The 26,412-nt window shown below is 42.7% G+C and overlaps 1 protein-coding gene across 8 annotated transcripts in view; it reads left to right on the plus strand.

Annotated features, from left to right (window-relative positions):
• ARHGAP10 (Rho GTPase activating protein 10) overlaps window positions 1-26,412 on the plus strand; it is a 270,200-nt gene that overhangs the window by 84,570 nt on the left and 159,218 nt on the right. For 7 of the 8 annotated variants that reach the window (XR_012904148.1, XM_075930013.1, XM_075930007.1 and 4 more), the window contains exons 4-6: window positions 9,779-9,850; window positions 19,848-19,949; window positions 21,775-21,885. Coding sequence is in view for 7 of the 8 variants with exons in the window: in XM_075930013.1 (XP_075786128.1) it covers window positions 9,779-9,850; window positions 19,848-19,949; window positions 21,775-21,885 (285 nt within the window). In the remaining variant the exon portion in view is untranslated. The remainder of the gene's footprint in view (window positions 1-9,778; window positions 9,851-19,847; window positions 19,950-21,774; window positions 21,886-26,412) is intronic. The other variant, XM_075930008.1, reaches the window with a different exon arrangement.

Raw genomic sequence — 26,412 nt, forward strand, 5'->3', positions numbered from 1 at the left:
ACATGTTTTGTGGTGGAGAGATTGCATGACATGGAGCTGCTAAGTCGAAGGTCCTATGATTAAAAAAATGCCTTGATATTCTGGTGTTCCTTGTGCACAGACGTAATGGGTACGTCTACACTGGCCCCTTTTCCGAAAGGGGCATGCTAATTTTACAGGTCGTAATAGGGAAATCCGCGGGGGATTTAAATATCCCCTGTGGCATTTAAATAAAAATGTCCGCCGCTTTTTTCCGGCTTTTAGAAAAGCCGGAAAAGAGCGTCAACACTGGCCCCGATCCTCTGGAAAAAAGCCCTTTTCCGGAGGATCTCTTATTCCTACTTCAAAGTCACAGCATCCTACTTCAAAGTAGGAATAAGAGATCCTCCGGAAAAGGGCTTTTTTCCAGAGGATCGGGGCCAGTGCTCTTTTCCGGCTTTTCTAAAAGCTGGAAAAAAGTGGCGGACATTTTTATTTAAATACCGCGGGGGATATTTAAATCCCCCGCGGATTTCCCTATTACGACCTGTAAAATTAGCATGCCCCTTTCGGAAAAGGGGCCAGTGTAGATGTAGCCAATGAGAAGAAAAGGAAGAAGCCATGGTACCATCTAAAGAAAAGGACAAATTAAAAACAACTGTGAAAATACAGAGAAGAATGAGAGCTGAATAACCAAATTTGTTCCACAATTGGAGGCAGAATTTATGGGGAGTAGAAACCAGGAGATTAGCTTGCTCTTTGTCTTCAGTTGATGAACTCACATCTATTCCATTGTAGTTGTGCTATGAAGCAGGATGTTGGGATTGGTTTTGAGCACATCTTTAAGGAAAATGTAACGGTAAAGGTGTCTTCCTTGCTTATCAAATAAGGTTATTGGAATGTTTTTTGGCTATGCAGGTTTAATACATCTGCTTAATACAATAGATGATTAAAATGAGGTTTTGTACTGCAAAATTAAAATTCCATCTCGTGTGGGGTGGGATGATTGAGAGATCTATGATGACCTTTCAGCTACCTGCACACACGGGAGTATGGCACTCAAAGGCAAGAGATGAACAGCATATGAACATGGTAAGAATGGGACTCCATCACAGGGAGATTAATGCTAATTTTGCCTCACAGAATTTGAGATTTTATGCTCACTAATTTTTAAAAGTTATAGTAAAAGGTGCTTTAGAAAAAATATAGAGATTTCACTTGAAATGCCAGGCATCCCCGCTCAATAATTTTGTTTCTGAAGTTCAGTACACATTAGTAATTGTCCTTTACCTAAATGATAATTAAAATGTCAAAACTAAAAACTAATTATTTGCCATTAGTTACCGTACATGTGATGTGTGTTTTCTACTGCTGGTCTCTCGGTCCGTAACTTTAAATTGTAACATCATAATGGCATCTACTTTTTAACTCTACATCTGGTAACTAATTCCAGACATTATTTTATTGCTTATGAAATTTATGACAGGTAATTTGTTTCACTATTACTTATTTTAATGCGAGGAATATGGTGTTTTAAAGATTCATTTCTCTTAAGGTAGACTGTAATTTAGCTTTTTTTCAATAGGTTTAATTTTCTTTCCACCTGAAATCACATATGTGATGACCAAAGTACTTGCAGGAATTAGATGGATTTATGTGACAGATTTGCATTGATTTATTTAGCTTTGATCACAAATGTGGAATCTAATATATGGATTTCTTATCTTTGGAGCAGCATTGTTCTTCATCTCCAGTACGGTATTAATTTCTAGAAATTCTGTGTAGAAATTCTGTGTTTCAGGTGCTTATTTGCCAGCATCAATCATAATTAACAGACAAATTGGGAGCTGTTGAGGAATGTGTTGGAGGTAGGAGCAGGGAGAAATCCCAGCTGCACATGGCTGGTATGAATGGAAACATTTTGCTTGCATAAATTAGGGATGCAAAATCCTGTTTAATTGGTTAACTGGTTAACATATTATTTAACTGGCTAATCAACTAAAGGGGTGGTGAGTGGGCTGGAGAGGTCTCCCTCCCCCCCCCCACCACCATGAAAAGGGGCTGCTCTGGACAGTCACAGCATCCAGGCCAGGTTCTCTGTGGGCAGGGGCTGTTCCTGCTGTGGGCCCTGCAGGGCTGATCCAGCCCCCACCAGTTAACCATTCACATCTCTAGTGTAAATCTGTGAAGCCAGCTGGGGCATTGGGAACCCAATGAGCATCAGTTCTTCTTGCACATTTGTCTCGTTAATGTGCAGGAGTTGGATTCATAACTACACCCATGCGCACTCAGCCTTTCCTCTTACACGTTGAATATCATGTGGAGAACTTTCTAACCAATGGTGTTACACGGATAGTAGATATCACAAAGTTCTGTGCTATAAGAGTGTTTTGCTCTGGTCAAGGTTGTAAAAAATAGCACCCATATAGCTGTTTTCTTCCACCTCTATGGCTTTGTATTAGTAGAGATGTATGTATATAGCTATTACAATTATTTGGTATACTTCAGGATGATAAATACTAAGTAAGATTTAAAATTATTATTTCAAATTTTAATTTTAATTATTCAGGCTGTATCATAGGATATTCCAGTACCAAATGCAGCACTGAAAATGGGGGAATTTTGTGGCACATTTCACAGATTTCCTCAGCAGCTCTCTAGCAGTGATAACGTAGCAAAATGCAACTCAGGATTCAAAGAATCTACTGTGGGCTATATAATCTCTGGACATTGCAATTGTGCTGTGACCATGGTACAGGCAGTCCCCGGGTTACGTACAAGATAGGGACTATAGGTTTGTTCTTAAGTTGAATTTGTATGCAAGTCGGAACTGGCTCCAGATTCAGCTGCTGCCACTGAAACTGACCAAGGGCTGACTACAGGAAGCCAGAGGCAGAGTTGCTCTGCCCCCAGCTTCCTGGAATCAGCCTGATCAGTTTCAACAGCTGCTGAATCTGGAGCCTGGGACAGAACAGCTGGGGCGCTGCCCGGTAGGTTCCCACAGGACCAACCCGGCAGCACCCCAGCTGCTCTACCCGAGGTGTCCCGCAACAAAAGCCTGGTCTGCTGGGGGGGGGGGGGGGGGGGGGCGCACTAGCTGCGCTCCCTCCCCCCCCCCCAGCAGACCAGGGAGACCCGAGCAAAGCCGCACAGGTGGAGGGACCCCGCCGCCCGTGTGGCTTTGCTCCTTTGCCCCTGAGCAAAGCCGCTGGACCCCCCCAGCAGACCAGGGAGACCCGAGCAAAGCCGCACAGGTGGAGGGACCCCGCCGCCCGTGTGGCTTTGCTCCTTTGCCCCTGAGCAAAGCCGCTGGACCCCCCCAGCAGACCAGGGACACCCGAGCAAAGCTGCCCAGGCAGCGGGACCCCCGCCACCTGGGCGGCTTTGCTCCTGTCCCCCTGGTCTGTTGGGGGGGGTCCAGCGGCTTTGCTGGACCCCCCCCCCCCCCCCAACAGACCAGGGAGACCGGGGCGAGAAAAGCCCCGTTCATAAGTGCGGATCTGACATAAGTCGGATCCGCGTAAGTCGGGGACTGCCTGTATTCCACTTTATTATGTGCAGCCTGTTTGCAGGTAAGGAGGTAATATGACACTACACATGTACCAGGTGCTGGTTGCCTTATAGAAAACACTTAACTGAAATGGAAAAGATCATAAAATACACGTGTTCAAATGTGAAGGAGCTGATGACAAAATTCCTCAGGGAGTGAATAATTTCAAATGGAGACTGAATACTTCTGCTGAGATGTGGTTTCTTTCATGAGCAATGATATACTCTAGTAAATATTTTAGAACTGAATCACCATTAAAGTGGGCAGGTGGAAAAAGAACAACGGGATTAGTATCTAGGAAAAAAAAATTGTGTGGTGTTAGGGAGAAATGGACTGCTGATCTGACTACTTTTCTTTGGCTCTTCAGTGAACAGTGTAATGATGCCAAAGTTCCATAGATATTCTCTTGAAATCAGTGGAATGTTAGGACGTGATGCACCCACACCATTTGGCACCAGACCAGGGCTATAAAGATTTTCAGTTGTGGTGCAATGTTTATACTACAGTTTTTAAAGCCTTTCACAAAGGACTTCTTGCCATACCAGCATCCCCTTATCAGGCATTTATTTTTCTTTGCTATCCCAAAAGGCAGTGTGGAGGCTTGTGACTGATAAAATGGCTTTGACTGTGGTGTTGATATCAGCTGAGAGAAGCTCAGATAAGAAATACAGTTACAGATAAGATATATATTATGAATTCCTTTTGCTTAATTACTGACACGTATACTTAATAGGCTGCTGATCTTTTAAATGTGTTTTGTATTCAGCAAATGGTAAAAATGATTTTAATATCTATCTGGTAAATGCAGATATTTCAGACTTTGAATTCTAAATATGGATAAAAAGCTTTTGGAGGTATATTTTTCATAGTTTCCCAAAGCAATTAGAACATGTGTAGACATGAATCTTAAGTTCATAAAATGTTTCATACTGTCTACCACAAATGCACTCATTTGGTCTGCTACCATGTTAGATATTTAAACTGCATTCAAGCAGTTTTATTTTTGTTCTCAGTTTAAGGACTTACATGGGTTGCAAAGGTCAGGTTTCTAAATACCGAGGGATTTACTAGGTTTTGTGAAAAGAAAATCCTGGCATTGACCCAAGAATTCATTTGAATTATAGAGTGGCTCAATAAAACAAATTGCACTTTTCCGTAACCCTGTAACTTACTGAAATTCCCTGAGGCAAATATGAAGCAGGGCACTTTGCCTCTGGAGGCCATTCTGGAAATATTTCTATTTATATTAAGAATGCGTGGAATACAGGAAGTTCTAGTATGATAGAAGATTAGGGTTGGAAGAGATCTCAGGAGATCTTTTAGTCCAATCCCCTGTTCAAAGCAGGACTGACCCCAACTAAATCATCCCAGACAGGGCTTTGTCAAGCCTGGGCTTAAAAGCCTCTAAGGATGGAGATTTTGCCACCTATGTTCGCAACCCATTCCACTGCTTCATCATCCTCTTGGTGAAATAGTTTTTCCTAAAAGCAAATCTAGATGTCCCACGTGGCATCTTGAGACTATTGCTTCTTATTCTGTTCATCTGCCGCCACTGCGAACAACATAATTCATCCTCTTGTCACCCCCCTTCATATCTGACTGGTTCAGGATTACAAAAATAATTTAGGTAGTGTGTTATCCTGAGCCATTAATGTAAATTAAGTAAAAAGAGAGTCTTCCAATTTACTTTAGAGTGTTCTTTCCAGTCAATTTACTTGTATATTCTAACTCTACCATTGATAATTATAGTTAGTTACTATTTCCATTGTAGAGTCTATTAGGAATGCTAGTGGATAGTCATTTAAATGACTAACCAATAAGTCTAGGTTTATCAGTTAATCCTAACGACTACACACAACCTCCCCTTGCTGCCTCTATATCAGAGGCAGCAATGGAGGGGAGTGGTGGGAACTACTGCTTGTGGGGAGCTGGCTTGAAAGCCGGCTCCCTGCATGTACCGGCTCCTGCCTGCTCCCCTCTCCCACACTGCTGCCTCCGATACCGTGTATCAGCACCCAAATGCCTCCCTCCTCCCCTGCTGCCTCTGTAATTTAGTCAAGCTCTCAGAGTGACTTAAAGCAACACTGTGGCCCTTGGGCTGTGAGTTCAGTGCTGTGTAAAATCTATATGTGCATGTTTACAGGGTGTGTGTATTTGTGTTTATATAATATAGAAATATAAAGACCTTAAACACTTTACTCTTCTGCTTCATCCACCACTCCCATTTCCTGGTAAAGTTAGCTTTTGACAACCCCTAGGTCAAGATGAGCAGAAAGTGAATAGTGACTTTGTGGTGGCCTAAATTCAGACACCTTATAACAGGGATGGGGAGCCTATGGCTCAGATTTGGTCCCTGGCTTACTTGGATTCGGGCCCCGGCAAACCTCAGTGCCACCCTACCCCACTCAGGGGGTGGAGCATGAATGCCAGCAGCTCTAATCCTCAACTCCCTTGGAGCAATGGCAGCCCCTGACCCAGTCAGTGAGGAGTTTTGTTTTGATTCTCACTGGAATATGGCTTTCAACTGAAAAAAGATTCCCCACCCCTGTTTTAAAGAGTACATCACTTTCTGAAATTCGGCCGCTCACCTGAGATGACTTACATTTACTAAAGAATTTCAGTCCTAATCTTCAGTTTACTAGGTTTGATTTTCATTTAAAATTGGTATTAGGTGGTTTTTGGTGGTAGTTAGAGGTGTTTTTATTCAGTTGTGTGTGTGGAAGAGGAGTCAACTGATGAGAATGAAATGTTGGATCATAAACATTGCAGCTGTGTCTGTCACTTGGATTCCTTCCTTTTCAGTGCAGCTTTTTCATCCCCTGATGAATTACAATAAACAGGAGAAATTAGTTCCATAATGAGTTATGACTGAAGTATATAAGATCTTTGAGCAGGGCTGGCCTTATCATGAGGCAAACTGAGGCAGCCGCCTCAGGTGCCAGACTGTGTGTGTGGGGGTGCCACTAGGACTCAGAGTGTAGAAAATTGTGTCTGCTGCTGGTGCATATGTATTCTCTCTGCTCTAGATGCACAGAGATGGTTGAGTGTTGTGCTGGAGGGCACAAGAGACATAACAGGCAGGCAGGAGAAAAGGTGGCATGGGGGCATCATTTGAGCTCCTCACCTTAGGTGCCAAAATGTTGTGGGCCAGCTCTCTTTTTGAGAACAAGGGTAAACTAGTTGCTGACTTAAAGGGCAAACTTTAGAGAAGTCTCTATTTCCTGACATCTAGACCTGTTTTATGTTACATTTTACTGTCTAGTTCTCACATCGTAGGTTTTCCATCTGAAAACTGATTTTTACAAGGGGTATTTTTCCTTCAGTCCTCTTTCCCTTCCAAACTGGAAACCATTACATATTTTTGCTTGCAAAACTAATAATCTCATGGGCGCTCTCGAGTCCTCTTCTTCCTGGATTCCTGTTGCTGTTTCATTGAAGATATTTCTGTCCATAAAAACTTTTGTTGAAGATACTCCTTAAAAGGGGAAAGCTTCCAAAAAATTTGTTCGTGATAGCCTTTATATTCTTTCATTGAAAATCACCATCCTTCCTCACACACATCCCTTTTTATATGAGAAGGTCTTCATGAAATATTGTTGCATTTTGATCTTCTCAGCTCATTATATTCTCTTATTAACTCTGTGAGCCTTTAGCCAATAAAATGGATGCAAAGTGTTCTTTCAAAATGGAACACAGAGCTGCATACAAGTCACTGGAGACATCTGTGAGTGTCTTTTGGACCACATCATAAGCTTTCACTAACTGGAAAATAAATTGAGATTTGAAACAAGGACTTGCTACCAGTGTTTCTTCTCTGTGCCAAGACTCTTGCTTTTAAGAATGTTAAGAAATGCAAAACCCTAGCCTGCTTCCATTTTTCCCAGTGAGAGCATGAATGGCCCAAACCATGCAATTCCATGAAGGGTTGATTTAGAAATAGTTCCCCTGATCAAACCACTTTGATGGTAGCTTGAAATAATGTTTAAAATAACATTAGGAAATGGGTTAATTTATTACAGGCTGGCTGTGATCTCTGATAGAAGGAATGAAATCACATGGTATCAGGCCTGGCTTATGTTTCACTTAGATACAATCCAATAGTTTATACGGTCTACTTATTGTCAGATGTCTCCTTTCTCTTGTATGGTTGTCTTGAAGATTTCTTATACAAACATCAGAGTACTGGAATGCATGGAGTTGCTTTTTAAAAATTTCTTCTACTCTAAAGAGCCCATTTTTAATAGAACTACTCCTGGTCCATGCTTTCAATGTGTGGCAGGTGGCAACTCCCATAGTGGAAACTGAACCAAAGATTTCTAGGGATATCTCTGGAGCATTGGCCTGAGGTGTTTGCAGGAAACATGGCAAACTACAACACTAGTGCTTCAGTTTCAGTGTAGAAGTAAGGATTACAGCTAAAAGATGGCGAATGAGTCATTCCCCCACTTACAGTACCTAGAAGTGGGAGGACTGGGCATATGCAACTCTGCTCATGTTCTTATGAAGTATAGAAATCCACCTCTCTGAGCAGCTAGGTCCACAGAAGAATTCTTCAGTCAGTTTTGCTGTGTCTACACAGGGTTAGGTTAGCTTAACTACTGTACAGTGAGAATTTTTTCATGCTGGCTTGTCTAAGCTTATAAGGTGTTAGATTATGATTCATACATGCAATTAAATGAGGGTAAAATTCTTCTTGCTATATAGAGGTAAGGAAAGCCTTATGAAGGACAAAGGAAAGCTATTTTAAAAATATAGAAGAAAATAATCAGAGTTCAATTTCTTTTACAAGTACTTTACCTTGCATGCCCAGACCAACATGGGTAAATTTTACAGTATTTCATTGTATCCTCTTTTACAGCATAAAACCCTTATTCCAACAAATGCTGGGCTTGGATGAGAGCTGTTTTAATTGGATTTTTGATCATGTTCTGAGTCCAGTTAACTGTTTACTTACCTGTTTGTTTGACAAGCCTGTTCAGTTTCACTAATTTATAATTCTCCTTTGCTGTTGGTGACTAGTGTTTAAAAGCTTGTTTGAAGTTTATTTGAACTCTTTAGTATTAGCAAGAGAGCTCATAGCAACGCTTATATTTAGGTTGCCTAACATTTCCCATTTAAAAAATCCTGTATGCCTTTTATGAAAAGCTTTTACACCTCCATACACATCCTTTGCTAACACTTTTAATATTCAGCAGGGACAGAGCCTCGAGGCTAGTAACTTGCTTTTTGCTTATCCCATGATATGAATTTAGGGTTCACCCAGTTAGTGTTAAAATTGACATTTCCTTGCTCTGCTTTCATTTCTCAGAAAAATGTTAGCAGCCTATCATATAAAGATTGTTCTAAAGTGTGAGGCCTCCTAAAGAGTGAGGCATGGCCACTCCTGCACTGGAAAGAGCTAATAGTAACTGGAGTATTTGTAGTGTGTGTGGGGATGTGGATGGAGCCAGGATCCTCTCCCATCACCACCATTCCCAGCAATTGACGTCAGCCATTTCCACCACTTTGGGAGTACCATGTAGAGTAGGACCTTCTTCAACTCTTGGGGGAGGTAACAGTTTGTGGCCTAATGTTCCTGTGCAAACCTGGTCTTTTTCAGGGCAAAGGATGAACATGCAGGGTGTGAAATGAAGGCTACATGGTCAACAGTAGATGTGTCATTTCCTAAATTTTGAAAATGACTGCAACCTAAGTAATCTTCTTTTAATGCAAGGTGTTTTTTTGTGTACAATTAAGCTTAGCATATGAGAAATAGATTGGAAGGCTTAATTGGCAGGTGGGACTACTGCCTGTATATGAAGAGTGATTTGCTCTTCAGTACTGCATTTGTAGCAATACCTTGATTTGATGCCCCCAAGTGTAAGTCATTCTTGTAATTTATAAAGAAAAAAGGTGATGTGAAGTGTTTTGTGAATGAATGGGACAGAGCTTGATTGTTAGGAAACAATTGCCTTGTTCAGAAAGACTGGAGGAAACCTCATCCAAATCTTCTATTTGCATCAGACTATTCATACAGTTAATGATGCTAAACTTGGGAAATAATTTTTTATTGAAGATGAGTTGAAGAATAACATTTTCAAAATCTCTCAAGTGATGTAGGAGCCATAGGAGTTTTTTAAATGGGGCTCAAGCTCCTAACTCACTTAGGTGCTTTTTGAAAATTTATAAAACTTTTAATTTTATGTTTATTTTCAGTTGGGAGCTTAAAATGACTTGCCTTCCTCCTCTCTGGATATTATGCTATATATACTCTGATTTTTCTTTCTCTAGGCACTCAGTGTTACCGAAACGCTGATCAAACCTTTGGAAAAATTTAGGAAGGAACAACTAGGAGCTGTAAAGGTTTGTCTCCCATTTATTTGTTTGCCTTTTTAAAAATAGATTAGTTTCATTTCTCTATTTGGTCAAAGTATCTTCATGACACACATTTGGCAGAGTAGATAGAAGTGGTGGTGTTTATCTTATATGCCAATTTTTTTCTTTGGGAACTTGGTTCAGAATCAAATGGAAAGTATGTATTGAGAGGGGAGGAATGTGTCCTTTTCTCTCCCTGGTCGTCTTTGTCTTGGATAAATGTCACAAAGAACGTTCTCGTGTTGCTAATGGATGACCCTAATCTTCAGCTGTATATTCACTTGTTTGCATATTTAAAAACCTGCTCTGTTACCTACTTTAAGGAATTCAATGTCATACCCTTTCATCTTATATTTTCTACTGAAGTTAAACTGATAACTTGTTATTAAAAAATAATGATTCTGATTTGTTTAGGGTGGTGGGTTGGGAGGGTGAGTAGTTTAGCTTGTCTCTGCCTGTTCCAAAGAATTCCTGGCTCTTTGTGATTAAGGATTGCTGCCTCTCCTATCTGTCATATTTATCTCCAATAATGAAACTTAAACTCCCTGTATTAAACCATTCTTTACCGATAGAAATAGTAGAGACAGAGTTTACCTCCTTGTAGCTTTTCCTCCTATATACAGTTCTTAAAAACTTAGGGCTTTTTTGTTAAGAAAAACTTCTTAACGCTGTCCTTCTGCTGTGTACATTCCCAAAACTCACCATAATAAATTGTCTAATAACTCTGTAGATGTCAGAGCTTGGGCTCTTTTACTTGATCCTTTTGTGGTTTCACTTGGAAATGGCATCTAAAAAATTAGAGGGAAATTTCAATTAAGGGTTAACATGCTTAAATCTCCCTTTACCAAGAACACTGACATGGTGAACTTTCTAAATAGTTTCTGACACAGAAAACACTTTTTTTCCCCCTACAATTTCAACAAAATTTTGCAAGAAGCCAAATTGTCTGCAAAAATTCCTTAGTTTATAATCTGCCAAAATGCAATCCCAGCCAAAAGTTAGTGCTTCTGAAATAGAACAGGTCTGTTTCCTCCTGCCTAAACTTTGGTTGCTGATTTTTTTTCCCCACCAGGAAGGTAAAATTCCACTTTGTTCAGTGCCAAAGTGAAGAATTTCCCTCTTTATTCAGCCACTAAATGTTGCTTCCTGATTCACTTTCAACTCAGAACAAGAATCTCTTAATGGTACGCGATGGGAAAATGCTCTAACCTAGATTGTAAACAATAAAACAAGACACCAAGTCTGCCTTCACTTAATCTTCTGGAGTCCATGAGAAGTTTTTCAGTGCTCACAAGCCAATCAGGGCTTTTGTCTAGCATGTTTTAAAAGTTGTCTCAGTAATTGGTCCCCTTTTAAACAACAAAAAAAGTGAGTTAGTTGTACCACAGTTAGTCCCTACCCCCCAAAAATCAATATTGAACCAATTAGGGGGATCTGAATGACTAATTGACTCGTTGCTCCCCCCACCCCATTTGCTGCCTCTATCAGAAAGAGGCATCACGCGGGGGAATGGAGGGGCTGGGGTCTCTGTGGCATTCCAACTGGTAGCACCACAGGAAGCCCGGAGTCAGTGGGGGAGTCCTTAGTTGACCCCAGGCTCCACAGGCACTTTCGCACTAAGGCTGTTGCTACACTTCAAAGGTGGAGGTACCCTATTGACTAATCGAATAGTCGATGCAAAATTTAGCATACCTAGAACCAATACCTCATTTGTGAGGGTAAAATCATAGAGCTGGAAGAGACTTCAGGGGGTCATCAAGTCCAGCCCCCTGCCCAAGGCAGGACCAATCCCAACTAAATCAACCCAGCCAGGGCTTTTTCAAGCCGAGACTTAAAAACCTCTAGGGATGGAGATTCTACCACTTCCCTAGGTAACCCATTCCAGTACTTCACCATGCTCCTAGTGAAATAGTTTATCCTAATATCCAACCTAGACCTCTCCCATTGTAACTTGAGACCATTCTGCCATCAGTCACTACTGTGAACAGCCTTTCTTCATCCCCTTTGGAACCTCCCTTCAGGAAGTTGAAGGCTGCTAGCAGATTCCCCCCTCACTCTTCTCTTCTGCAGACTAAACAAACCCAAATCCCTCAGTCTCTCCTCATAGGTCATGCACTCTAGCCCCCTAATCAATTTGGACGCCCTCTGTTGGACCCTCTTCAGTGTGTCCACATCCTTTCTATAGTTGGGAGCCCAGAACTGGATACAATACTCCAGATATTGCCTCACCAGAGCTGAATAAAGGGAGATAATCACTTCTCTAGATCTGCTGGCAGTGCTCCTCCTAATGCACCCTAATATGCCATTAGCCCTCTTGTCTACAAGGGCACACTGTTGACTCATATCCAGCTTCTCATCCACTGTAATTCCTCAGGTCCTTTTCTGCAAAACTGCTACTTAGCCATTCAGTCCCCAGCCTGTAACAATGCTTGGGATTCTTCCGTCCCAAGTGCAAGACTCTACACTGGTCTTTGTTGAACCTCATTACATTTCTTTTGGCCCAAACCTCTAATCTTTCTAGGTCACTCTGGATCCTATCTCTACGCTCCAGCGTAGCTACCTTTCCCCCTAGCTTAGTATCATCTGCAGACTTGCTGAGGGTGCAATCCATCCCCTCATCCAGGTCATTAATAAAGATGAAACAAAAAACAGGACTATGTAACACTTTAAAGACTAACAAGATGGTTTATTAGGTGATAAGCTTTCGTGGGCCAGACCCAGTTCCTCAGATCAAATAGTGGAAGAAAATTGTCACAACCATATATACCAAAGGATGCAATTAAAAAAATGAACACATATGAAAAGGACAAATCAAATTTCAGAACAGAAGGGCAGTGGGAGGGCAGGTAAATGTCTGTGAGCTAATGATTAGAGGTGATAATTGGGGAAGCTATGTGTGTAATGGGTAAGATAATTAGACTTTATTCAAACTTAAGTGTAAAGTGTCGAATTTAAGCATGAATGACAGTTCAGAGGATTCTCTTTCAAGTGTAGTCTTAAAAGGCCTTTGAAGCAGGATGCAGGTAATCAAGTCATTGAGACAATGTCCTTTCTGGTTGAAATGGCAAGAAACTGTTTTTTCTTTGTGATCCTGTCTAATATCTGTTTTGTGGGCATTGATCCTTTGGCGAATTGTCTGAGATGTTTGTCCATTGTACGTAGCAGATGGACACTTTCGACACATGATAGCATAAATTATATTTCTGGATGCGCAGGAATATGTGTTCTTGATCTTATAACTCACTTGGTTAGGTCCAATAATGGTCTCAGCAGAGTGAATATGTGGACAAAGCTGGCAACGGGGTTTGTTGGAAAGGAAGATACCAGGGTTGGTATTAGTGTGGTATGTCCTGTGGTTGTTGGTAAGAATCATCTTACGGTTAGGTGGTTGTCTATAGGGGTATGTCTAGACTACATGGCTCCGTCGACATGTAGATTTGTTTTTTTTGGCAAAGGCAAATGAAACTGCGATTTAAATGATCGCGGCTTCATTTAAATTTACATGGCTGCCGCGCTGAGCCGACAAACAGCTGATCAGCTGTTTGTCCGCTCAGCGCGCTAGTCTGGACGCTCCCCTGCTGACATCAAAGCCCTTTGTCGGCAGCCCCGATAAACCTCATCCCACAAGGAATAACAGGGCTGCCGACAAAGGGCTTTGATATCTGCAGGGGAGCGTCCAGACTAGCGCGCTGAGCGGACAAATAGCTGATCAGCTGTTTGTCGGCTCAGCGCGGCAGCCATGTAAATTTAAATGAAGCCGCGATCATTTAAATCGCGGCTTCATTTGCCTTTGCCTACAACCCTAATCTACATGGCTTCATCGATGGAGCCATGTAGTCTAGACACAGCCACGGAGACTATGGGTCTGTCTCCCAGAGCCTCTCAGAGCTTAGTATCCTGTTCCAGTATAGGCTGTAGTTTATTGATAATGTGTTGGACAGGTTTCAGTTGGGGGCTGTAGGTGATGACAAGTTGTGTTGTATTGTTGGTTTTCTTGGGTCTGTCTTGAAGTAGATGGTTTCTAGGTATTCGTCTGGCTCTTTCAATTTGCTTTTTTATTTCTCCTGGTGGGTAGTTGAGGTTTGTAAATGCTTGGTAGAGATCCTGAAGTTTCTGGTCTCTGTCAGTGGGATTAGAGCAGATGTGGTTGTATCGAAGGGCTTGGCTATAGATGATGGATCGTATGGTGTGTTCTGGATGGGAGCTGGAAGCATGTAGGTAACTGTTTGAGTCAGTGGGTTTTCTGCAGAGAGTGCTGTCTAATTTTCCATTGCTAATTTGTACTGTGGTGTCCAAGAAATGGATCTCTCGTGTAGAATGGTCCAGACTGAGATTAATGGTGGGGTGCAGGTTGTTAAAATCTCTGTGGAATGTCTCCAGTGTTTCTTGGCCATGCATCCAGATCATAAAGGTGTCATCGATGTAGCGTAAGTAGAGAAGGGGTAAAAGGGGATGGGAGTTGAGGAAACGTTGTTCTAGGTCAACCATAAAGATATTAGCATACTGTGGGGCCATGCGTGTACCCATGACTGTGCCACTGATTTGGAGGTATAAGTTCTTCTTGAACTGGAAATAATTGTGGTTGAGAACAAAGTTACATAGGTCTGCTATCAGATTGGCAGTGGTGTCCTCTGGGATAGTGTTTCTAATTGCTTGTAATCCGTCTTCATGTGGGATGTTGGTGTATAGAGCTTCTACATCCATGGTGGCAAGGATGGTGTTATTGGGGAGGTTATCAATGTTTTGTAGTTTCTTTAGGAAGTCAGTAGTATCTCGCAGATAGCTGGGGGTGTTTGTTGCTTTGGGTTTGAGAAGAGAGTCTACATAGCTGGATAAACCAGTTGTGAGCGTGCCGATACTAGAGATGATGGGACGTCCGGGGTATCCAGGTTTATGGATTTAGGGAAGGAGATAGAACAATCCTGGTTGGGGGTCAGAAGGTGTTTCTGTGTGGATTTGTTCCCGAGTAGCTGTAGGGAGGCTTTTAAGGAGATAGTGTAGTTTCTTTTGGTATTCTGAGGTGGGATCAGAGGAGAGAGGTTTGTAAAATGTGGTGTTGGAGAGTTGTCTGGTTGCCTCCTGGTTATAGTCGGCCTTATTCATAATGACCACAGCACCCCCTTTGTCAACTGGTTTGATTATAGTGTCCAGATTGTTTTTGGGACATTGAATGGCATGGTGTTCAGCGCTGCTGAGATTGTGTCGCTTGTTGTAGTTTGTGAATAATGTCAGTCTGTGCGTTGTTGCGGACGCTTTGTATATAGAAATCCAGATTGTAATTCTGACAGGGGGAGTCCATATAGAATTATTTTTCCTTTGGTGTCGATAGGGGGATCTGGTAGGTCAGATTGATGTTCATTGGTGGTTTGGAAATATTCTCGGAGGCGGAGGCGGCAACAAAAAGCCTCAAGGTCATCACAAAATTGTATTCAGTTTGTGGGGGACGTGGGGCAGAAAGAGAGACCCCGGGATAAGACGGACTCTTCTGCTGGATTGAGTTTGTAGGTGGAGAGGTTAACAATATTATCCGGTGGGTAGAGGTAGTTGCTGTTGTAGCCTGTGGTGTGGAGCAGTTTAGAAAGTTTGTCTTTTCTTTGTTGTAGGGAATAGAAGTGTAGAAATAGTAGATTTCTTGTCTGGTGGAACAAAAGTCTTGCAAGGTGTTAGTCGGTGTCGATGTTTGTCTTGAGCTGAGACTCTCTAAGTTAGAAATGTCATTCTTGATGTTTTTGTATTTCTTGAAATTTGATTTGTCCTTTTCATATGTGTTCATTTTTTTTAACTGTATCCTTTGGTATATATAGTTGTGACAATTTTCTTCCACTATTTGATCTGAGGACATGGGTCTGGCCCATGAAAGCTCATCACCTAATAAACCATCTTGTTAGACTTTAAAGTGCTACATATTCCTGTTTTTTGTTTCAGCTACACCAGACTAACACGGCTACATTTCTATCATTAATAAAGTTGTTGAACAAAACCAGTCCTATAACAGATCCTTGGGGCACGCCACTACAAACCGACCGCCAACCTGACATTGAGCCATTGATCACTGCCTGTTGGGCCTGACAGTCTAGCCAGCTTTCTATCCATCTTACAGTCCATTTATCCAATCCATACTCCTTTAACTTGCTGGCAAGAATATTGTGGGAGACCGTATCAAAAGCTTTGCTAAAGTCAAGATGTATCACATCCACTGACTTTCCCATATCCACAGAATCAGTTACCTCATCATAGAAGCTAATCAGATTGGTCAGGCATGACTTGTCCTTCGTGAATCCATGTTGACTATTCCTAATCACTTCCCCCTCTTCCAAGTGCTTCAGCATGGATTTCTTGAGGATTCCCTCCATGATTTTTCTAGGGACTGAGGTAAGGCTGACTAGTCTGTAGTTCCCTGGATTGTCCTTCATCCCTGTTTTAAAGATGGGAACTACATTTGCTTTTTTCCGATCATCTGGGATCTTTCCCAATCTCCATGAGTTTTCAAAGATAATGGCCAAAGGCTCTGCAATGACATTTACCAACTCCTTCAGTATCCTCAAATGCATTAAATCCAGACCGATGGATTTGTGTATGTTTAGCTTTTCTAAATTGTTCCTAACCTGTTCTTTCCCCACTAAGGGCTGTCTACCTCCTTCCCCTACTGCGTTGTCTAGTGCTTTAGTCTGGGAGCTACCTTGTCTGTGAAGACAGGGGAAAAAGCATTGAGTACTTCAGCTTTTCTCACATCATCTGTCACTAGCTTACCTCCCTCATCCAGTAAGGGCCCTACACTCTCTCTGATCACCTTCTTATTGCTAACATGCCTCTAGAAACCTTTCTTATTACCCTTCACATCCCTTGCTAGCTTCAATTCCAATTGTGCTTTCGCCTTCATGATAACTCCTCTGAATCCTCGAGCAATATATTTATACTCCTCCCTAGTCATCAGTCCAAGTTTCCACTTCTTGTAAGTTTCCTTTTTGTGTTTAAGATCACCAAGGATTTCCCCGGTGAGCCAATCTGGTCGCCTACCATATTTGCTTTTCTTGCTGCACATCGGGATGGTTTCTTTCTGTTCCTTAAATAAGGCTTCTTTAAAATACTTCCAGCTCTTCTTGTAAGCATCCCAGCGAATCCTGCCCATCAGTTCTCTGGGGGAGTCAAAGTCTGTTTTTCTCAAATCCAAGGTGTGTATTTTGCAACAATCCTTTCTTCCTTTGGTCAGGATCCTGAAATCTACCATCTCATGATCACTGCTTCCCAGGTTGTCACCCACCTCTACTTCCGCTACTAGTTCCTCCCTGTTTGTGAGCAGCAGGTCAAGGGTGTTGCTGTCTTCTAGATGAGAACTGCTGATCATTTATAATCATTAAAAACACTCTTGGCATTTTTTACCAGTGTTTAACCCTGCTGTCATGTCAAATATTTGCTTGGGTAACTGTCTTCTGCCACCTTGAATTTCTCAACACAATTTCATTAGGATACCTCATTCCCCACTTTGTGTCTCAACTTGTACAGTTTTACTATCCACTGTTAAACAGCTTACTTATTCCACCCTGGAAGAGGCTACACTTCAGTGGTGGCCAAAAGGATTCCCAAATATATGCCTTCAGTACACAAGATTTGAAAAATGCTTCAGAAGACTTTTGAATGAAAAGCTTTGTATAGATTCAGGGTCATAATAAATATGTGACCCCCTTTTTCCTCCCCCAGTTACTGGGGAGCAGGTCACACTCACAGGTGTGCCTGGGCGCCAGATGTTTTAACCTAAAAGAGATCCTGAGCACCCCAGTGGTGATGGTGTTTAGTTGGGGAAAGCCCTATCCACCCCCCTTTCTGCAGTCCCTTGCTGGCAATGAATGTAAACTGGGGATGCCTCCACCTGGCTGGCCTTGTACACACACTGGTGCCTTGAGAGCCTCCAGGAATATACTCATTCCAACGTAAAGCTGGATCTAACAGAATACTTTAAAATAAACAATCTTTACTTAACTTAAATAAACAGGGATTAACAGAATAGCAAGGAATAGCATTAACAAAACACATAACAATAACTGAAGCTTATATAGCTAGACAACAGTGACCCCATCCCAGAGTGTGCACACCCTTAGACTCAGTCCCAGACACTTGCTTGCGTTGGCGCGCTGATGTTGCAGCTGTAGTGAGGATTTGGTCCAGGCTAAACAGCAGCTCTGTCCCAGGCAGCACTCTTCCAGCAAGGCCCAAACTTACTGCCTCATACTGTGCCTATAGGAAGCAGCCTGCTAACTCCCAGTTCCAACAGGCATCTAGTAGCTGCACTCCAACAGCCCCTGCACTGGGTCAGTGTCCTTGGCAGCAGCCTGGCTCCCCCTTTGGTTCCAAACTGCAAGGCAGAGTCCCAGACTGCTAGGCCTCTTTCTTCAAGCACATGGAGAGAGCCTCCTCTCTCTCACAAGAGTCCCTCCTACCTCTTTTGTTCCGAGGGCTCATGGGAATTGTAGTCTGGATTGTAGCACACAGGGTCTTTTTAGAATAAAACAGAGGCCCCTTTAGTAAGGGGACTACAAATATATAATATGTATCCATATTAAGGCTTTTTTTAAGAGAATTGATTTCTGGGTCTCCTAACATTAGCAAAAGGTTCATTTCTCCACAAGCATAATAGCAACAGAGATTCCTTGGGACAAGTTTTAGGCTCTTACTCTATTTTTATACAGTCCTTGCTTAGGCAACTGCACACAGGTACAACTATTTAAAGCAAATGTAAGGACCACCCCCAAAAAACTGCTTAGGAACTTCAGGCTCTTGCTGTGGAATTTTAACTGTATTTTAAACAAAACACCTATATTGCTAAATTTTAAGCTTAAATAGAACATTTTTAAAAATCTGTTTTATGGAAGTCTGAAGAATATTTTTCTGGAATTATTAAAATGTAGTATAATGGAAATGCTGAAGCATTAGTGATGGTATTGGAAAGATAACACTGCATAGTATCAAAATTTCCAAGTATAATACAGTCAGAATTATTGTGTCTGAATCTAGAACAGTAAATATATTTGATGTAGGAAAAATACATATGCTCACTACAAAAAGCAAATACTGAACGTTTAGTTCACCTTGTATGACTGCTGTTTAATATTAAACAGTTTAACTCATATTGGTAAATGAGACTGGACTAGACAGGTCAGGTCCAATTCTGAGCCCTCAATGAACTGACCTCTTGGAAACAAAGTTTCACAGTTGACTAAATAAATCTGAATTTAAATAGAGTACTGGTATGTGGTGAAGTTTTTCATATTAGGAAGTATCTTATTTTGGAGGAGAGGGGAAAGAGCACAAATATTTGAGCATTCTCGCAGCAAAACAAATGACCAAGTATTATTTTACCAGCTACAGTTGGTTAGTAACATAGTTAATGTATTCTGATTGGTGAATAATTAAGTCACACTCTTTTAATATCGGTTGCTAGAAAGAGCCACAGGAGATGCATTAAAGAGCCACTTGTGGCTCTCAAACCTCAACCTGAGTATCTTTGCTATAAGGGATATGTTGGTCTTATTTTCAAGCTTTTGTCTGCCACTGTAAGGGCTAAAAACTTACATAATTTAAAAAAGAAAGAAAGATGCAGTTCTCATATAATCATAAAACCAAGAGCCGGGCTTTAAAAACAAGGCAAGCTTTGTGAGTTTCACAATAAAATCTCAAGAGTTGGCAACATTAACCATAGTTACAGACTTTTTTTGTTTTTACACTGGAAAAAGCTCACTCATTTGTTAATAGGAGTTATTTTCTGTCATTAGTGTAATTGGGCTTTAATTCAGTTTAGGTCCTCAGTCTAAATTTAATTTTTTTTTAAAGTGTCACTTGTCATTTACTAGGTGGCATAGTATGTTGTGGTGTTTGTCCTTCACTGCTGCTGTTACATCTCTCACCTAGAACTTTAACAAGTGAGCAGATGAACTGTTCTTGTATTTTCATATTTAAGTGAATAATATTGAATTGATTGTTTTACTTGCAGGAGGAAAAGAAGAAATTTGACAAAGAGACAGAGAAAAACTACAGCTTGTTAGAGAAGCATTTAAATTTGTCTGCTAAGAAGAAAGAGCCACAACTATTAGAGGTACTGCTGCTGTTTCTTCATCAGTCACTGAAAATGAAGATCTTTCCTTTTTGCTTTTAGTACTTAAATATACTTAATAAAGTACAAAAAGAACACTTAGGCTGTTGAAAGACAATTGCCTTCAATCAAGGAAATTTGGTTTTCTTTAAGAAAATCATTACCAGTAGAACATTACCATTGTTTGTTGGGTCTCAGACATATTTTTAGTTCATATACGTAACATTACTGATCTTTGTCACTTTTACAGGTAGTTAAAGGAGTAGTGAAGCATGAACAGTGTGTGGAGAAACCTGCATTTATACAGGGTTTCACTGCATATATGCTTACATTGTAATATGTAGATTGGGTTGACTGATATAATGGAATACTAAATGCAACAACTCGCATGCTGATTTTATTTTTTAATTTGGAGAACCTGATCAAATGTTGCTGCCCGAGAGGAGGAAAGAATGTTGATGCCTTCTATAGGTCAAGACTTAAAAATCTCTGTTTTTTGTTGGCATACCTTTGGTTTCCTCAGTGGCCCGGCCACAGTAGATTTTGTCAGCTTCTGTTTCTCAAGGACCAGTAAATAAGGTATGAGAAGATGAGCAAAGGAAGCTTTTTTCAGCCTTTGTATTCAGAAGACTTATCTTACAGAAGGAAAATCTCCCAGATTGCTTGGTTTTCTATTTTGCTTCTCTATGCTCTACATATATTAAAGAACACTTATCACTCTCCCAAATTTAAGGTTTTTCCTAACAAAATGTTCCCACCATTCTCCTTCATAAAAACCATTTTCATAGTCCGCCAGTTACATAAGAATTTGAGCATCCAGTCAGACTTTCAGCATATTGTCTTTGCATGTTGTGTTTCTCAAAGTTAGACCATGCTTTTGCAAATCTACATGTGTTTAACTTTGAATAGATGAGTAGTTCAATTGAAGTACATTGGCACTACTCATGCTTAACTTGAAGCATATGCATAAATGTTTGTAGAATCATGGGTAGAAATTGTTCTTACTAAATTGATCAGATACTGTAGACAACTTGATACAGAAAAATGAAAATAATGTTTTCATAAGCCACGTATTGAGGTGTGTCTAAAGGTAAGGAAACTTGTAAACCTCTAAAACAGAGATGATACCTGAGCAGAAAAACAAGAGCAGCCTTTGAGCAGTGTTGAACAGATGCCTATTAACAGTACTAGCGCCACTTGTTCAAAGTATAGAAAATAAAAATAGATGTATTTAATTTTCTTGATGGAATTTTCAATAGCAAAGTTCACTTACACCAATTTCTTTTATTACCAATTAAAATATTCTTTAAAACTTATTAGATGTAACTTCTTATTCTTGTTTTTCGAAATGCTAGAAAACAAATCAGAATATTAAATATTTCAACAACCAAAATGTGCTCTTATTTAATGCCTATAAGATTTTAAATGAAAAAAACTATGGTTGAATATAAGCAGTTCACATCTTTTAGGCATGAATCTTCTTATCCCCTCTGTATCTGTGCAGGGCCCTTGTGTGTGATATTTAAGTATATATTTGCACTGACATGTTTGTGATCTGCATTGCAATTAAAATGAAAAGTCATGTGAGTTTCCAAGAACACTCCACCTTCTGAAACAAAATACAACCAAGCATATGGTAAAAGGCATTGCTGTTAATGTATCCAAAGTAAGTTACAGTAATGAATGATGTTTACAGTAATGAACAATTGGGGAGAGTCTTTTGCCTGGAGAGCCTTATTACTTAGCTTGAGAATGACATGTATGTAGAGCTGAAGATTCTATCTGTGTAATGTCTGTGAAACCTAAAACTGCTCTATTCTCTCCGTAGGCAGATTTCCAGGTGGAGCAAAATAGAAAACACTTTTATGAGCTGTCACTAGAATATGTGTGCAAGCTGCAGGAGATACAGGAACGGAAGAAATTTGAGTGTGTGGAACCTGTAAGTAGTGTGTAATAAATTCTGTATAAAGAAAGCAACACCTGATTGCTTTGACAAAGTGGAGAGATGGAGCATAAGTGGGTGAAAAACAAAGAGGATCAGAACTGATTTCTGTTTTCTAAGAAAATTCAAATAACAGGCTATCAAAGTATAATTAAAAATGATCTTGTTACATTTATGCAAGCTCCCAGTATAAAGAGAGAGACAAACTGATTTAGCTGAAAGGCACCACTGTAACTGTAGCTAGTCTAGTTACCTTGATGTTGTGACGGACTGGACTGGGTGTAGGCACCGCTGAGGGCGAGCTGCTCAAAACCAGGGCTGCTTACAGCCCTCTACGGGAGACCTTTCCCAAAATAAGCCACAAACCAATCACACAGAACACTTCAGCTGCCAAGATAGCCAGCAGGAAGCCTCATGAGCAAAACCCTCAGATCTCAGCTCTCCCTGTGCCACAATCAGTCCCGGGCCTTACACACAGGTGAGAGGTTATAAAACCTGATCTCACCTACCTGAACAGATCCTGCCCGTCCCAAAGAACTAGCCGGAGTCCCAGGCCAATTTATACTTTAGATCTTACCCACAAAAGCACGCTGAGCCAGTCCTTCAGAATCTAAAATCTAAACATTTATTAATAAAAGAAAGAATAGGTTCAGAGTAAGATTAAGGAATTACCAAATTCTTGCTGCAGGCTCTTAGCAGAGATGTTACAAACTGCTAGCTTAGAAGTCTCTGGTGTACATCCTGTATTAGGATGGGTCAGCAATCCTTGCCAGCTCTCTGTCCCTAGCAAAGCTGCATCTGGAATCCGGAGCAAGATTGAAGACAAGATGGAGACAGCCTCATGGCATTTTTATATTCCTGGGCTGTGTATAGACTGGCCAGTTTTTCTGGAATATCAGCCGCTTTTCCGGAAAAACTTGCCAGCTGTCTACACTGGTTACTTGAATTTCCGCAAAAGCACTGACTATCTCATGTAAGATTGTCAGTGTTCTTGCGGAAATACTATGCTGCTCCCGTTCGGGCAAAAGTCCTTTTGCGCAAAACTTTTGCGCAAAAGGGCCAGTGTAAACAGCTCAGATTTGTTTTCTGCAAAAAAGCCCCGATCGCGAAAATGGTGATTGGGGCTTTTTTGCGTAAAAGCGCATCTAGATTGGCACGGACGCTTTTCCGCAAAAAGTGCTTTTGCGGAAAAGCGTCCGTGCCAATCTAGACGCTCTGTTCCGAAAATGCTTTTAACGGAAAACTTTTCCTTTAAAAGCATTTCTGGAAAATCATGCCAATCTAGACGTAGCCCTGGTGTCTTCCAAACTGGAGCTGGTCACATGATCAAGTGACCGATCTCTGTTTCACATTCAAGTAGCCATTGTGCACTGGCTGGTTTGCAAGTTTCCCGACGCATTCCTCAGGTGTGTATTGGCCACTCCGAGAGCCATTGTCCATGGAGCAGTGCTAGTTAGCACAGCCATTTACCGAACAATCCTTCCTCACAATAGGCAGTCCAGGCCTATTGCTCTCTCCCAGACAGAGAACATTTGCAATACAAGAACAGAGCCTGTATTCTTCATATGATGTGTGTGCAGGGCTCGACAAATGTACTCACCCGCTCGCCCATAGCGAGTAGATTTTTCCAGCTGGCGAGTGCAGGGGCGGACTGGCCCGGTGGGCCGTTGTGATGGGCTGGCTGAGGCCCGTACCACGGGCAGCGTGACCCCATCCGATCCGCCGGCCGGTGGAGGAGCAGAGCGCTGCTGGGAAGGGGGAAGTGCGGCGATTCTTCCCACCGGGCTGCCTGCGTGCAGCTCCGGCACAAGGAGGCGGGATAGGACGCCAGGATGCTGGTGTGACCTGGCCCCGTTGATTTTAAAGGGCCGCGGCAGCTCAGCTCTGGCTGCGTGTCCCTGGGAGCTGGCTGCAGCGCGCGGCACAGCCAGGGCCCGCCTCACCAGCTCCAGTCCTGCCACGGCCCCAACCCCCCTTTGTCTCCACGCCGCCCATTCCCCATGCCACCCCTGCACTCCGGACCTCCTGCTCTCCCTCTTCCCTGCGACCCTTTGGCTCTGCGCCACCCTTACACCCCGCACTCTGCTCCCCCCGATCCCTGTCCCCCCAGCTCTGTTCTGCCCGTTCCCTGCACTGCCCCTAGACCCTGATTCCTCTGCCCCTCCTCTTCCCCGCGTCCCATTCCCCGTGCCTCCATCACATCTTGCTCCCCCACTGTTCCCTGCACCCCTCTGGCTCTGTGCTGTCCCTGCACCCTGCTCCCTCTGTGGGTCGGGAGTGAAGGGTGTTTGCCCATAGGGAGGGTCTGGACAGGGCAGGGAAAAGGCTGCTGTGACCCAGCAGCGAGTGAAAGGGGTAGTTCTCTTGAAGCGCCTTTGCCTTTATGGAAAAAAAATGAATGAAAATGCTATTTGTTATTTATAAGGCTAAAATGCTGGGACAAAAAAAGAAAACAAACAAAAAAAGAAAACACCACTGCAAAATGCAAATGTGTAAAAGACGACAAGCGGGAGGGGGGGGGGAGGGAAATGTTTTGCTTGGGGCAGCAAAAAACCTAGAGCTGGCCCCTGGGGAGGGGAAGGGGCTGGACTGTGGGGGGGAGGGGAAGGGAAAAATATGGGGAAGGGGCTTGTGCCGAGGGGAGGAGGTCAGGAGGAGAAGAAGAAGAAAGCACCAAGGGACAGGGGTGCAGGGGAGACAAATGCCAGGGGGCCAAGTGCAGACAATGAGGAAAAGGGCAGGAGGGGAGGTGTCAGTGGGAGGGGGGATAGAGTGATGCTGGGAGAGGAGAGGGTAAGGGCACTGGGGGCTAGAAGGGGAGGGGGAGGTGCTGGGAGAAGGCTTGAAAGAAGGGGTGGACATGAGGAAGGTGGGGATGGAGCAAGGCATGTGTGAGGGCACAGGGGCATAAGGGAAACGGGGGCAGAGGGTGGTGAGGGGGTGGGCATCAGGGAAAAAGAGAGCAAAGGAGGCAGGGGCAATGAGGGAAGGTGGAGGCACCAGGAGGGTGCAGGTGCCAAAGGATTCTGGGGGTGAAGCAGAAGGGCAGACACCTGCAGGGGCGGGACCAGCACCAGAAGAGAGAGGCAAGGCAGGTGTGTAGAGGAAAGTTTTAGGAGAGGGGATGAGGAGGGGTAGCTCACACGATCAGAGTGGGGCTACTGGAGGAGTGGGCACAGGGCGGAGAGAAGGGCTGGCGGAGGGATCAAATAGGATCTGAGGAAGTCTGGCCCATGAAAGCTCATCATCTAATAAACCATCTTGTTAGTCTTTAAAGTGCTACATAATCCTATATTTTGCTTCAGCCCCTCCGTGGGTGCACCAGTGATTTGTCTGCTCACTTTAAAAATAATGTGACAGATGCGAGGTTTTGAGTACAGCCATGCTTAAGCCCTGGAAATGTTCTTCAGATGACCTTGGCTTATGGTATTAAGGGCAGAGGTGGACAAAATTTCACAGGGTCTTTGGGGAAAGAGTTTGTATTGATTGAATTCAGTCCTGAAACATAACTTTTGAATCATCCAAACAGCATGTTTCCATTCTGGGGTTTTTGGGTTCAGCTTCATTTAGTCTGAAATGACAACTTGGTCATGGTTGAAAGTGTGTAAGAAAACCAATGAGTCGCACTTTGCTTCAAGCTAAACCATAAAAATTCTGCCCAGGCTTATGCTGAGCTCCAGCAAGGACTTGCTCTAAAATTTCTTCAAATCTTGACTAGGGATGTAAGCAAGTAGTTGCTACTCCCCACCCTTTTGCTGTCTCTATCAGAGAGAGGCAGCAAGGTGGGGAGCAGGAGCTGATTAAAAGCTCCAGCTGGTTCCCTCCAGCTCCATCTCCATTAGGTGTGGGGGGGGGGGGGGGCGCGGCGTAGCAGGGAGACTGGGTTGTGAGCCTGGTGTCAGCCGATTCCCGGCACATGCCTGGTCCCAGATGCTGTGCATCTGTCTTTTAAATGTATTAAGAGCTGTCAGGCTTTTATTACATTTAAAAGGCAGAGGCGTAGCCGGGAACCTGTGGGGAGTGGGGATTCAAGCAATCCCTACTTGTGCCAGGTCCCGAAAGGCAGAGGTGCAGCGGGGAATCTCCCCAAGTTCCCCATTGTGCCTATGCCTTTTAAATATAGCTGTGGCTTTTAAGCTAGCTCCCCCTAGCTCCAACTCCTGCCTACCTCCCTCCCCATGTCTGTAGGAAGCAGCAAGGTGGGGGGAAGGCGGGATTGCGGGAGCTGATATGAACCAGGTGCCTCTCCTCATCCTCTGCACTGCTGCCCCTCTATCAGAGACAGCTGTGGATGCGGGAGCAGACGGATCCAGTGCCCATGAAGACAGCTTTTAAGCCCGCTCCCCATGGGCACTGGTTCCTGCTCTCCCTGCTCCCCTTTGTTGCTTCTGATACAGAGGCTGCAGGGGGGAAGTGAATGTATGTAGTGGACAAGATTAACTGATAAGCTCAGGCTTATCAGTTAATCATATAGTTGTCTGCACAATGACATCCCTAAAACAAACTTGTTTGTCTTAATGATTG

The sequence above is a fragment of the Pelodiscus sinensis genome, chromosome 5 (assembly GCF_049634645.1).
Source record: "Pelodiscus sinensis isolate JC-2024 chromosome 5, ASM4963464v1, whole genome shotgun sequence".
Lineage (NCBI taxonomy): Eukaryota > Metazoa > Chordata > Testudines > Trionychidae > Pelodiscus > Pelodiscus sinensis.